The sequence below is a fragment of the Xenopus tropicalis genome, chromosome 3 (assembly GCF_000004195.4).
Source record: "Xenopus tropicalis strain Nigerian chromosome 3, UCB_Xtro_10.0, whole genome shotgun sequence".
NCBI classification, from domain to species: domain Eukaryota; kingdom Metazoa; phylum Chordata; class Amphibia; order Anura; family Pipidae; genus Xenopus; species Xenopus tropicalis.
In genome coordinates, this window is record NC_030679.2 from 115410523 (window position 1) to 115426278 (window position 15756).

Genomic DNA, 15756 nt, shown 5'->3' on the forward strand with positions numbered 1-15756 from the left:
GGTGCAAAGTGTGAAAAACAGGTCAGCGTGTGTCTGTTTTTTGCACTTTGAACCCTGCCCCAGGTGTTTTAAATGAGCCTTACAGACTTCATGAGCATACAGAGATTTGGGGAACAGTTTGGGAAGCTTGGTGAATCTTCAAAGCCAAAATACTTCTGTACATCCAACAAAGATCAGTAGCATAAAACATAGAGTAAACTTGTTTAGATGAATCCTGTGTAGGGTATCTGTTACGCTTAAACTGGGCATGCTACAGAATAGCTGATTCAGCAGATATCTGTTTTTAAGAAGCCTCCATCCAAATCAAAAAGTAGAGTTCCAGCACTGTTGTTGGGTTGAACTTGATGTATGTGAGTTTTTTTTCAATCTATCTTAGATTTTCACCTGATGTTTTTATCTGATGAGTCATATTTGGGAGGGCAGGGTCACTGGCCACCTAGACAACTACATGTGGCAAAGCTGCTTACACTTTGCAGAGTTAAAGGAGAAGGAAAGCTTAACTAAAGAAATAGGCTACAATGTTTTACATGATGTTTTTGGCTTCTGTACCAGCCCAAAGCAACCACAGCCCTTTAGCAGGGAAGTTCTGCACCCCCAAAGATGCCCCAGTAGTTCCCATCTTCTTTTCTGCTGATTCCCTGCACATGCTCTGTGCTGCTGTCACTTACTGAGCTTAGGGCCCCACTCACAATATACTGTTTATATAGAATATAAATGTCACATTATAAGGCTGACAAGTAAATTATACAGCTCACTGGTAAATGGCAGCTCTGAAATCAGAGCAATTAGCATCAAAATGTAATAATCAGCCCTGTAGCATCAGTTTATATGACTGGCTAGGCTCATTTTCTGCTCAATAAACTGCAACAACCCCCAAGCTCTGCTTCTCTACAGCTGCTCAGAGCATACTGAGCATGTGACTGTCCCACACAATCCAACAGAATCCAAGATGGGGAGCTCCTGTGACAACTGTAAAGACCTATATCATTAGTACTATAGGGATGCTGAAACCTTTGGCTAGTGCAGTCAGTCTAGTACAGTGATCCCCAACCAGTGGTTCATGAGCAGCATGTTGCTCACCAACTCCTTGCATGTTGCTCCCAGTGGCCTCAAAGTAGCTTGCTATTTTACATTTCTGGCTTGGAGGCAAGTTTTGGTTGCATAAAACCCAGTGTAAAGCCAAACAGAGCCTTATATAGGCTCCCAGCCCACATAGGGGCTACCAAATAGCCAATTATAGCTCTTATTTGCACCCCCAGGAACATTTTCCATGCTTGTGTTGCTCCCCAACACTTTCCATTTGCATGTGGCTCCCTTTTTCCATTTGCATGTGGATCCCTGGTCTAGTATATAAAATAGGGCATTTCTAGCCATATTCATTTTTAGGGTTTAGTTCTCCTTTAAAAGCAAGTGCACCCTAGCTGTCATAAAAAGATTGTTTATTACTACTGTTGCATATGGAGAATGCCTTGGCCAAATTAGGCTATACAAATATACATGGAACATCACAGTGATAAGCACATTAATAAATAATTATCTTTCAGTGTTCTGTGCTATCTTCTTAATAGATTAAAATAAGACCTGTAAGTAAAAACAATAATTTCAACACTGGATATTTTTCAAAGGAATCAATGAACATATTTCACTGCCTACTGAATTACATTCTCACACTATTTTTCCTAGTGGTCTCTGTGTTATTATTTCTACTTACTTCAGGAAGTTCTCCAGATCATCCCGGCTGCAGGTGGACCAAGAAAGATCACTAGGGCTCCGACCTTTCACCCATTCACCAGACATTATGTGAGAACGTCCAGCACAGGATGGGTGGTCATCATCATGGCTCATTCCCATACTAAAGAAAACAAAGAAAAAGAGAGGTCTAGCATGTTCAACACATACATTCACCTAATAATAATATCCTCAGTTCATACATGATAAGCCAGATTTTGATCAACTGCCAGTCCCTGGTTTAGCCTAATACTGGGAGCTTTAGATTAAACACAACATTTTCCTGTAGCCTCTCACTTCTCCATACCTCCCAACTGTCCCGATTTTCGCGGGACAGTCCCTCTTCTGACAGCTCAACCAGATTCTTACTGAAAAGTCCCTCATTTCCCTTTGATCGCCTGCACTGAACACTAAAAAAAGATACAAATTTAATTAAAAAGTAGCTTTTGGTAGAGAGCCCAGAAAGTTAAACAGGCTTCACCTGCATTTAGATACATTGTTTCTCACAATTAAAAAGTAGCTTTTGGCAGAGAGCCCAGAAATCTTAACAAGCTCCACCTGCACTTAGATACATTGTTTCTCACATTTAATTAAATAAGTGGACTTTTCTCAGAGAGCCCAGAAAGTTAATAAGCCACACCTGCACTGAGATACAACCGTAACTAATAAGCTAAACAGGTCTCTTGGGGGAACTGAGACTCGCAGCTTCAAGGCCTTAAAGGGCAATTTCAGCTTTTTAAACAAAACTGTAATAACACATAAAACAAGACCCCAAAACCCCCACAAATGTGTTCAAACTTTCAATAACCTGTCAAATTTAGTCAAATGGGAGTGGTATTTAGGGGGTGTGGTTGCAAAAATGGGTGTGGTCAAAAGTTTTGCCACACATAACACAGCATTTCTTTTTGTCCCTCTTTCAATTTTAAAAATGTTGGGAGGTATGCTTCTCTAGTATGTATAATACCTATGACTCCAGGGGACCTGGAATTAATTACTTTGCCCTCTACACCCTTTTGATTTGTGCAAGACACCTACTATCCCTGATTTTCAGACACCAGCTTTCTGTGAGACAAACACTCAATCAGATGTAACTTATTAAGAGACAGTCGAACACCATCTTTTCCCCAGAGTTCCACAGTGCTGTCACAGTAAGTGGTTGGATGAACGTGCAGCACATGCTTCTCACACAGGGCTTTCCCCATAGGGCCCTATTATCAGGGGTAAATATAAGAATCAAAGACATTACTTCAGCAAGACAGCAGTGCAATGTTAATTAAAGAGATGGTAGATAGTGTGTGGTTTTCCTACATGTACCCAGTTTGTAGCCACAAGCAAATCACAGAGGGAGGGATGCCCCCCCTCATTCCTGGCAAAGTATAACATAGCATTGAAATAAATAATTGGAATAAACCAAATCCAGCATTAGACAAAACCGCAGGACTCTTTTGCAAGATTTAGATCCATTTTGGCTGAAACCCTAAAAGCATGTGACTTGGACATTTTCTCATTTATCTGAACTTAAAGTATGCAAGTTAGTGCGTCGTTCAGTAATTTCCCAAATCTTTTGTGGAACATTCAGTCAAATCCCAAAATGTTGGATTAGGTGCACTGCGCACCGACCTGGGGACAAAACCTAGCAATATATTCCCCCAGTGGCAGGGTTGGACTGGGCTGGACACTGGGAAAAACCCATTGGGCACTGGCCCTTGTAGGCCCCGCCTACCCACCTACTCAGTCCCGAACCGCAACGCGGCATGAGAGAGCCTGTGGGAAGTTTGCAATTGGGTTGGAGAGCCCCCGAGGTGGCAGCCCCAGATACCCCAGTCTGACACTGCCTGGGGGTGCCTAACATTATGGCACCTCCAGTGAAACAGACTTAACATGTCCTTTAATCAAAATTCTGCTGATGCTGTGGAGTCAAAGGGGCCGATTTACTAATCCACGAACGGATCGAAAGCGTCCAAATGCATTTTTTTCGTAATGATTGGTATTTTGCGATTTTTTCGTCGCCGTTGCTACTTTTTCTTAAATTGTCGTGACTTTTTTGTAGCCGTTACGACTTGCCCGCTGTTTACTAGCGCTCAATATGAAAAAGTCGCAACAATTCGTGCAAGTCGTAACGGCTACGAAAAAGTCGCGACAATTCACGAAACAATCGCAAAAAATATGAAAAAGTCGCAAAATGTTCGTTTCCAATCCGATTTTTTCCCATTCGGGATTCGGATTCGTGGATTAGTAAATCAGCCCCAAAGAGTTTAAGCACCTGAACTTTATTTAGCTTTATATATTATATGAGCCAGAGCAGTGCTGCCCCATTCTCGATACCTATAGAGAATGTAGAACTTCCTTTAAACTATTTTAACATCCCTCCCACTTCAACATAAATTATTGTTACTGTATAGACAGCCTTTTCGAACAATAACGGAAGCTGCTAGAGCATTAGAGCCTATTGGTGATATCATTAAAAAGCAAGTTTAATTGAACAAAATAAATAAATAAATAAGCAACATGAAGTGCCCATGTGGGCTGGTTTATTGGGTGAAACACTTGAATAATTCCTGCCCATTTCTACACATTAACTGGCCATCATATAGCTGGGTATACAGGTAGCAAGCCAAAATTCTTATAATTGACTCCAACAAGCAGGTGGTAGTTATTATTGGTACAAAAATTGGAAATGTACTGGTCACATAAACTGGATATACCCGGGTCACAAGGTTTAAACAAGGCTGTGCTCTGGCCATGTTTTATGTGTTTAGGAAGGATTTCTTGACATACAAATGATGATTGTAATTTTATTATAATCAGGTGATTGTATATAATTTTTACCCAACTGGGTGTTTCCAGGGTGCTGGAACCATTATCCCTATACATTGCAATGCCCTTTACAGAATGCTGGGTTCTGTATGAAGGTACCATCAAAGCTTATCTTAATGGTTTAGATAAATTTATCACAGAACCTTACAAATAATTTTAAAATAACTGGACTGAATTGGGACATTGATATATGGACTTTTATATGGTCTTGCAAAGGACTGTTGTCCTATAAGAACATTGTTTGAATTTCATTGGAAGAGTTTTGTTGGGTGTTTCCTTCTTTCCTTTTACCCCTCCCTAGCTTTTACATATGATATGTAACACTTATCAGATGGTTATAATTTAGGCTTTATAAAGGGCCCAGTGAGGTCCAAAACATTGGCTTCCTGTGTATGTCAACACATCAGGTCTGTGCTCTATTGTGCTAGCTGCATCAGTGAGCCATCTGTTAAACCATAAGCTAAGCAAGTGCAACAAAAAAATATTAGATAAACTGTGTACAGTGCTCTGTATAATTAGCAGAGCTACACAGAGAGTAAGATAGGTGCAAGATTAGGAAAAGGTATATTTCACCTTAGGCAACAGAAACAGTCACTTGCAGCAAAAGCAATAATATTATAGAATTCTCTGGCAGGGGAGGTTGTGTTGGCAGATAAAGTGAATACCTTTTAAAAGAGATTTGGCTTCCAAACCAGGGGTTAAAGGAATGCATTTAAACATGGGTAAAATGTGCATCCAAGTTAGAAAGCTGATTGCCATATTAGAGTCTGATTTATTTTGTATTCATCTTGAGGCAAAAATGATCAGTGCTTTGTTGCTTAAAACATTTTTCTTGGAAGCTACTAAGGATGCAGAGACACTGGGAGTTGTAGTTCAGTTGTATCTGTAGAAGGGCTTCAGGTTGAGATTTTAGGACTTTAACAGACATTGCAATAAGGGATCATGGCAGTTTAAATGTGTTTAATGTGTATTCTTTAATATGGCTGCTATACAATTTACTATAAATGGCACAGAAGGCTGAAGCATTAATAGACACAATACAAGCTGCTGAAAAACTTTATTTCCCCTTTAAACAAATGTTGGTAAGGACCAATATACATTTAGGATTTGGCTTATTTGGTTGATCATAATAATATACATACTTTTGTGATCGAATACCTGTTGCCAATTTCATGCACAGAACATAAAACAGAAGGTTAAACAGGCCATACAATTCTTAAACATAAGCATTAAGAACAGCTTGTAACTCTGTTCTCCCATTATATTATGTAAAGCCTACCAACCCTGTCTCCAGAAGCTGGACAGAAGCTACAAAGGTGCAGGGATTTTACAACACAAAGTGACCTTCCATTAAAACAAATCTGGGGATACAACAGTATGTGTCAAAGCTTTCTATCAGCCAGACACACTTGCTACTACATATCCAATATCTGGATCACTTTCCTACTCTATTATGTTGCTATAGTTATAAGATCTGTATCCAGAATGCTTGAGACTTGGGGATTTCCATATTTCCATATGAGGGGTCTTTGGGATTCCATTGGTTAAATTCTGTCAAGCATAAATGCAAACCAAATAGCAAACTTGGGATTTTCCAATTCTACATATTTCAGCCATTGTCACAATAGCAACTACTTGCTAACTAACATCAAGACATTCAAGGCACATTTTTTGCATATCTACCGGTATGTAAAAAAAATAAAAAAAGGAAAATGTTGAAGACAGTGAAGCAAACAGAGTAGCTACATGACACAAAGTCAGTGTTACTCTTTGTGGTAGATACTGTGTACATATAAACCCCTCCAAGGTGCTTACAATCCAATATCCTGTGCTTACTGCTTACTTTGAATAATAAAGCATCAGCATTGGCAATATTTCTTACCACAACGGTGAACTGTGGAGCTAGCACATTACAATGTCAACATCTGTAATAACCAAACCAAACAGTGCTTGCACATTTAAACATTTACACTGGAAGTGTAACTGACACTTTGGTAACCATAAAAAGACATTAAACAGCCTAGAATACACAAAAGCCAGGCATAACCTGTAGAATATATCCTTCTAAACAGTGTACTTGAAGTATATTTGCCAGTATGCAATAAAAACAATGCACCCTTTATTTTATATATTGAAACACCTCTTATGTTAAAGTCACAAATTTCTGTACTAAGCCCTATTCAGCAGAAAATTATTTAACCCCCACTTTGAATAAAAGGGCCAAAAATTGTCCAGGTGCAGTAACCCATAGCAACCAATAACATGTCAACTCTTAAACAGGTGACTGGTAAATACTCTATTAGCTGCTGATTGGTTGCTATGTGCCTGTGTGCCTTGTATGTATGTATGTATAACTTTATTTATAAAGTGCCACAAGGGTACGCAGCGCTGTACAGTCTTACAGAATACAAAATTCCAAAAGTGGAGTAAAAGTGGTGGAAAAAGTGGTGGAAAACACTTTTTCCAGATTCACAAACAGAAATTCCGACTCAACCGCCACTTTTCCATTTTTGGTGAAAGAAAGACAGTTTCCAGACACTTTTGTGAATTTGTCGTTTAAACGACATTTATACGACATTTTTTCCCGACATTTTCAAAATGGAGTAAAGCTCAGTGTAACTTTGTTAGATCAATTCTAAGTTCTTCTGTTTTGTTTTGTTTCACCCAGTCTCCATTTCACACCTAAGGTGGGGGCCCCATTGGGGGATCGTTAACATATTAATGGGGATTAGCATCTTATTGTTAGGGGACAAGTTTCTGTCTAAACCTAGAACAATAGGTGCAAAAAGCCTCATTAACATTTTATAAACAAGTAAAACACTGATTAAAAAAAGTTCAATTTATATATAAAAAGTTTTTACCTCACATTTACATAATTATGCAAATTTTAGCTTAATCAACGAGGCAATAATAACATTTTGAGTGAATATATTGTAAACATTTTTATTAAAAGGAAAAGTAAAGCCTCCCAGGCAAATTTTTAGTTTTAGCAGCAGCAGTGCCCCCTCTTTAATCACTTCACTGACACTTTCCGCAACTTATCTGCGCCCCCATAGCATGTCCAGAACTACAGAGCTGCTTGACAGCATTGGTTCCAACCTGTTCCCAGCAGCCATCTTGGGGATCAGCAAGCAGCACATGCACACTGGCACCCAAACTGGGATATTGGGGTACAGAGTTGGACTGGCCCCAACAGGGCGCTGGATAAAAACCCAGTGGGCCCTAGTCCTGTTGGGCCACTTTTTGCTGGGCATGTTGGTGTGTGGGCCGCATTGCTGTTGACCAGTAATCAGTAGGGACTAGAGAAGTAGTGCGGTGGCAAAGTAGTGCAGGGGGTGGGCCCTTGATTCATTTTTTCCCCTCGAAGAAGGTATTTAGACCCTTACATCTCATTACAGAAGTGGCATTACACAGAAATATAGTACAGGTATGGGACCAGTTATCCAGAATGCTCGGGACCAAGGGTATTCCAGATAAGGGATCTTTCCAAAATTTGGATCTCCATACCTTAAGTCTGCTAAAAAATCAATAAAACATTAATTAACCCCAATAGGATTGTTTTGCATCCAATAAGGATTATTTATATCTTAGTTGGGATCAATTACAAGGTACTGTTTTATTATTACAGAGAAAAAGGAAATCAGTTTTAAAATTCTGAATTATTTGATTAAAATGGAGTCTATGAGAAACAGGCTTTCCGTAATTCAGAGCTTTCTGGATAATGGGTTTCCGGATAAGGGGTCCGATATCTGTATAGACAACATTAGAAAGCCCAGCGTGTCCTAAAAAATGATGTATAGTTTTCCTTGGCAAAGTAAAATAACCCTTCAGGAAATGCCCCTAAAGTGAAATAACAAATGGCAAATGAAATGCAAAATCCTGCTGGTAAAATCCTTATTCCAAGGCTCATGTAGATGTGGGACTGGGTTTGGTGGCGCACTGACAGATTTACTAAGAGCTAAAGGCAAATTCTTAAAAAAAGGTCGGTAAAATGACAAAATCTGAAAACTGTCTGTTTAAAATACAAAGTCACAAAAGTGGAGATTTGTGAATTAGGTGGTAAATCCGACAAATCTATCTCCACTTTTATTTTGTCTCAAATCCCCCCTTTGTGTGGTGAAAAAATGTAGAACCGGCTACTTAACCAGTTACATGTTACAATGTAGGTCTCTATAAAAATATATTGCATAAAACAGCTCATATGTAAAACCCTGCTTCATATAAATAAACCATTGCTATTGCCATTCTAAATATTAAGGGCCACCCCCCTGGGATCATAGGATTCACAGTGCACACAAACAAGCCAAGGCACACATACATGCTAGGCCCCATCAGCCAATGAATGGACAGAGTTCTGCCTTTTGCTCCCACACTACTTCCTGTTACAGTTAGAGCTGCATTATTTCTGGTCATGTGATCTCTGTGGGAGCACACAGCCCATCACTAAATGGTGGATCAAAGGAAAAGAAATAAAAGGGCAATATTTACTGATATATATATTTATATTCAAGTTTGGTAGAATACTTTGCTAGGTCACTTAATATGATATAAACTATCTGTTGGTTAGGCAACCAACCAACTATCCATGTTATCCTGCAGGAAAAATAAATATTGAATGAGTGTTTTATTCATGCTTCTTATCCTGTAAGGCCAGGGAAGCACAAAGGGGCACTGCTGCTATGAAGCGAGTTGAGATGCCTTGGGGTGGCTCAAGGGCCAGAAACGCCCCTGCCTACACCTGCGTTTTGTACACAGGTAGGATAAAGCAAATCTACTACAATGCATTACTTCCAGAAGCATCATTGACAGGCACATTGTTGGCTACTAGGAGCGGATATGAGTGCAAAAATGCGTACTTACATATTTCTATACTATATCCACACTGTGCCGCTCCAAACAGGCAGACACAGTGTCTGTCAGAAAGAAGCACATAAGGTTTTCTGGTGGGCCCCTGGCATCCCAGTCCGACACTGCCCCTGGCTTAGGCTTCTAAGAAAGTGCTGTTGGCTCATCTAGGAAATTAATGGCCATATTTATAAAGCATCTTATTAACAGCAATGCTTAATACTTTTTACGTTCTTCCTCACATTTCACCAATGTTATAAATGCCGGTCTATAAAGCATTAAAAGCATTCCTATGAAAGTAGGAGAGACGTTAATATTTGTTGTCATTGCAGTGATGGAAATTTAGTTAAAGTAGCAAAATAAAATCCCATTAATTCAATAGCATTTCAACAACTTTCATAAAATGATTGCCTATAGTGAAATCTTGATGGATTGTTCTCTCATCTGCCCTGAGGAAATAATGGGATTTTGCCAAGACTGAGCCGGCGGACACATTCCAAAGATATTATGGTCAAAGAGAATTTCAAGGTTCATAATAAATAGGGAGAAGAAAGAAAGAAGGTCGACACCGAGAAAGAATTGAACTTTTCTGTTTAAGTTTTATAATCAGGTAAGCTGGAAAACCTGGTGATATGTTCACCTACACACATATACATATATATATATATATATATATATACTGACATATTATCATATACTTACATATTATTGTTATGATTAACACCAATTATAGCACTAACATTTGTCAAAGAGCTTTACAATAGAAGGGTCTAACAAACACACAAATACATACAACTACTGACCGACATGCTCAAATCTTCCCCTATCTGTCCAAACTTCACCTTCTTTCTTACCACCCTTTTTTGGACTCGTGACCACTGCGTGGTATGAATTATGTCTTTTTACACAAAGCTAATTTTGCCCACCACAATACATTTTTTGCACCCGGCCTATTAACCCATAGCAACCAAGTAGCTTTTACAAAGGAGACAGGTAAATGCTAACAACTTATTGGTATATCATGGCATACTAGATTTAGTTTGAGTGCTGGGCCTTTAAAGACTTAAAAGAGAACTAAACCCTAAAAACAAGTATGGCTAGAAATTCTGTATTTAATATACAGAACTTCTCACACTCACCTTAAGTTTTAGGATCTGTATAACAGTTATGATTCAGGTCTTTAAAGTTGTGCACAGGGGGTAACCATCATGGATTTGACATTCAGCATGGTCATGGGCTGGCAGGAAAACTAAGCTTAAGGGTTGTCGCAAATGATCAAACAGAAAATGAGGCTCACATGTAATAGAAACTGATTCTATGGGCAGATTATTAAATGTTGATGCTAATTGTGCAGGTTCCTAAGCTGCCATGAATTAATTATATTCTATATAAACAGTATATTGTGAGTGGATCCCTAAGCTTAGTAAGTGACAGCAGCACAGAGCATGTGCAGGGAATCAGGAGAAAAGAAGATGGGGGGCTACTGGGGGCATCTTTGGGGCACAGATCTTAAAGCATGATGAGCAGCATTTCTTTGTTAAACTTTACTTTTTTAATGATCTACAGAAAAACTTCAATGTGACCCTTTATGCAACTTGCATATCTGTATAGAACTTCTGCTTCAATTATCCCTTTAAACAGTCATGCCTGATAGGTGCAGCACAATACTTCATGTAAACATTTTTCATCTGTAAAGCATTGATTCAACAGAAAGCATCCCTATTAAAAAACAGTTTGCCAATTTAATTTTGAACTATATGTACACATCATTATATCACTATTGAAGCACAAAACAAAAGCATTCAAAATGCATTGCAGATGTAGGCATATTAATAGAATCTAACAAGGAAAGCAAAGGGAATTGCTGAAACCGCTATACTAATATTTGAGTCACTGCTCAAGAAGACTGCAATGTATAATTTGGGCTCTTCCAAGTCACATAACAATAAAGTCAGAACAATTGAGTGCATTAAACAATACAATCCTAAATAAACTCAAGCATGGAATATTTTTTATAATATGGAAGCTTTCTTGCTCCCTATAAGCAAGATTACTATTTAACAAAAGTAACAGGAAAACCACTTAATACCCTATTAAGAACTAAAAGCACATCTAAAAGTTGACTGGACCCTTCTGCACCTATAGTGGTGCATGAATGTTTTGAACCTTTGAAATTTTCAATATTTACGAATTTATATGACCTAAAACATTGCTACCCGTCTACAGCTTTTTAAAAAACCATGTGGATAAGTCAAAAGATTGCCATCTTGGAGTCAGGAAGGAATATTTTTCCCCTCTGCAGCAAATTAGAGAGGCTTCAGATCGGGTTTTTGCCTTCCTCTGGATCAACTGGAAGTTAGGCAGGTTATATATACTGTAGGCATTATGGTTGAACGTGATGGACGTATGTCTTTTTTCAACCTAACTTACTATGTAAAAGGGTTTTGGAAGAATATTTTGTGAACGGAAGAGATCAAAATAGAACTTTTTCACTTGAAAAAAAGCATTTTGTTTGTTTAAAGGCAAACATTGCATTTCAGCATCTGTGGAACATGGTGCTTGTAGCTTTATGGTTTGGGCTTGCTTTGCTACCTCTGGACTAGGATGCCTTGTAATGACTGATGGAATTATAAATTCTAAATTCTACTAGTATATTTTGTAGGTAAATGTCAGGGTATCAATACTATAACCAAAGCTCAAGAGAAAGTGGGTCCAACAACTCAGCTGTTTGAGACAAAAACATCATTTCAAGCAACTTTGAAATATACATCATTTAAAAAATATGCAGCCTTTTCGTGATTTTTAATGTAATAATATGGTTTGGAACAGTTAACTAAGCCCGGACGCCTGTTCTCTTTACCTCGCTGACTAATTTGAGATTTGAAAAACATGTCACAGTAACATTTTCCATATCCCACAATTCCCTGCACACGTGATGTCAATAAGGAAAGAAATATCACAGTACAAAGCATTGTGGGTTGTGTAGTCCTTGCATGCTGTCTGTAAGCGGTGAAGAAGTTGTTACAATCTGTAACATCAATGTTTAAGTCCCTCCTCCCTGCCAGGAGACTACAGTGATAAGTATTATGGGTTTCTGTGTTGTGTGTGGCTCTTTAACACATTTTGGTTTGGAAGCCGGAGTTCCCCTTTAACAGAAAAGTTGATCAGATTAAAGTACCTAAGACAATCAGTATATGCAAGGGAGCCCACCAACATCCATGAGTTAAACCTGTTCTGTAAGAAGGAATAGGCTGAAGTTCCTCCAAGCAAATGTGCAGGACCTATTAACAGTTACCGGAAACGTTTAGTTGCAGCTACTGCTTCTCAATAAAGGATATTAGTTACTGATAAGCAAAGATTTACATATTTTGCCACACACAAATATGTAACTTTCGATCATTTATCTCAATAAATAAATTAACAAACAATATGGTTTTCTTGAGTGGGTTCACCTTATCTAGTTTTAGGACTTGCTTTCACTCAAACAGATCCAAAGTCCAACAAAAATAAGTAATATGTTCCACGCTGTAGGACTCCCACCTAAAACATATGCAAAATAAAAAGCAACTGCGCTAACAGTAACCCCCAATCCTGTGAAAGAAAAAAGTTCATAATAGCTGCACAGTATTGTATCCACCTTTCAGTGTTTCCCTCCATGATACCAATATTACGTCCAATGCCAAAAAACCTGGAAAGTAATAACATGTGGGACATTTCTATCACCACATCCTCTTATGAAGAATTACAGTAATCAAAATGCCCTTCCACACAAGAATCATAAGATTGGCATTCTCTCTCTCTGTCTCACACTGAGGATCTCAAGCCTGACGCGTTCCACTTGAGCCTTCATCTTAATTGTCCTTTTTCCCTCTGGAGCCAAAGGCTGACCTGTGTTTTGTCTACTTCTGTCACGGGGTAAAATTACATGGTAATCTTCTCATGGAAAACCCCATTGTGATTTAAACACCAGCAATTACATTGCTCTATGGGAAATATTGTCTTTTGCAGATGAGAGGTAGTACTGAGAGTTACAGAGTTACTGTATACGACCAGGGACAATATCATGTTCTGAAGTGCAGGAAGCAAAGACTGAAATGTTACTGTGGCACATAAACAGAAATATAAAATTCCACTCAACTTCCTCTGCACTATTAAAGGGTAAGTTTTGCGGAGGCCACAGTTTTTGTCTTGTTTTTTATCTGTTTATCCTTTATCTCCCCTTGATAGGCTTCTATGCAAGGATGTTCAGCGTTACAGAGTTCAGCCAAGGATAGTTCTTGGTTCTGGAGTGAATGGAATTTTTTTTAATCAAATTACCTGAAGCAACAACAGATCAACCTCTGTCACTGCAGGCAGGATCCCTCCTACTCATTTATTATATATCTGACACATTAAGCCATAACTTTCATTACTTTTTTTATACATTTTAATCTGATAAAAGTGATTGTTTTATCTGCATTTTGCCCCCAGTATTATTTCTCTGACAGAAAAGAAAAGGCATGTCAGGTTGGATTAGCAGGCTCCTACATTTATCTGATATAATATATATATATCTCTGTCTACTATATTAAAAGTTTTGGCGCTTTCTAGAGTTTGCCCCTATTCCAAGGTAGAGAATATATAAAAACATTCTAAAGGAGAACTAAAGTGTAACAAAGAAGTAGGGTTTAAATGGTGCACATTATGTTTTGGGGTTCTGTACCAGCCCAAGACAACCACAGTCCTTTAGCAGGGAAGATCTGTGCTTCAACACCCCCTAAGCTTCTCAACAGCTAGCCAGAGCACACTGAGCATGTGCAATGTCACAGACACTCCTAAAAAATGCAAGATGGTGAGCTCCAGTGCACAACTTTGAAATAAAGATTCTGAAACTTTAGGCTGGTGCAGTGAATTCCGTTATGCAGCATTTCTACCCATATTTATTTTAGGGATTAGTTCTTCTTTAACAACAGTCAGCCTAGAAGGACTCACAGTCATATATAATAAGTCTTCAGGCTGAGCCTACCACACACTGCTCTCAACCCCACAAATGGCAATAGAACAAGAAACAAATGAATAGAGAAAAAGAAGTCAATAATAACATGAAGAAAACCAAAATGACATAATGAAAGAAGATGAAACAAAAGAAATTTGAAAGAAAAACACAAGAAAGATGGGAAACAAAATATGAAGGAAAAAAGAATCAGAAAGACAGGCTATACACAAGGGGGGTTTTATGCAGTTGGTCAGGTGCCCAAGCTTCATGGCCTTAACTGGACTGCCTTTAATTACACATTTTCTTCTTGAGTTGGGGCTTCATAGATTGCCCTAGGTTCTAAACTAGAAATACATCAGTGGTGGTGCAGTAAGGGTGTTGCAATGTTAATCCCAGTCAACCAACTGCATAGTACCATCAGCTTCCCATAAGTTGTTCGGGGTGCTTACACCCCTGCTAAATAATTATAAACTTATTTTATAAATTAATATCTCAGATGAATCTTGATTATCTTTGGACTAGCAATAAATTGGAATTGATAAATCCTGCAGGACTCATATGCATCTTTGTTATTAAGGCTTCCCCACAGGTATATTATTACTATCACTGGTATTTGCTTTTTACATGCATAGAAGGGGAATTTAGGGCTTCTTTCACAATGTCCAGCAAAATTGTAAATCTGAACACCAGTTTACTGCATTTTCAAAAAATCTTTCATTTTGTTAAATTATCTGAAAATAAATATTTACAAGGAAAATTATACTGTTTGTACATGAACTTATTACAGCAAATATTTAAGTTGGAGCAGCAGGGATGTCTTTTATAGCACAGCTGCTTCTCAATGGGACTTCTCAGCAAACAGAAAAATGTAATGAGAATCATAAAACTAATATGGAATAGCCTGAATATGTCCTAAAGCTGTTTATGAACTACAGCATCCATCATTCTCAGCTAGCTGGGAGGCTAAAAGATTCCTATTTCGACAGTTTCTCATCATTGTGCCATTTGCCCTTTTAAACATATGTATAACAGCAATAAAAAACAAAAGTAAGAAAATGTAAGTGAAATTTAGAATATGAATACATCCTTGAAGGTACTACATAAAATTTTACCGTTTCAGTATGGCAATTTAAGGGGGGAAATAGTTGCACAATGGGCAATAAAGAATGCTTATCTGCAACAGGTACTGGACCGAAGGACAAAAGAAATATCCAAATGCAACAAATTTCTCAGGGACCAATCCTCATATTGAGAAAAGGGTAAATGATTACTTTTCCTGCAAAAATATTAGGCCTCATGCAACAGCCCTGCGTTTGTCTGGTCCCACTTAGAAGTTTATATGATGTTATCAAATATCATTAATCTAGACACAGAATGCAACAAAACTTTTC

At 38.2% G+C, this 15756-nt stretch overlaps 1 protein-coding gene across 3 annotated transcripts in view; it reads right to left on the minus strand.

Annotated features, from left to right (window-relative positions):
* Window positions 1-15756, minus strand: part of adamts17 (ADAM metallopeptidase with thrombospondin type 1 motif 17) — a 141744-nt gene that overhangs the window by 69219 nt on the left and 56769 nt on the right. For all 3 annotated transcript variants that reach the window (XM_004912664.4, XM_002939268.5, XM_031899240.1), the window contains exon 9: window positions 1712-1852. In XM_004912664.4, the coding sequence (XP_004912721.1) occupies window positions 1712-1852 (141 nt within the window). The remainder of the gene's footprint in view (window positions 1-1711; window positions 1853-15756) is intronic.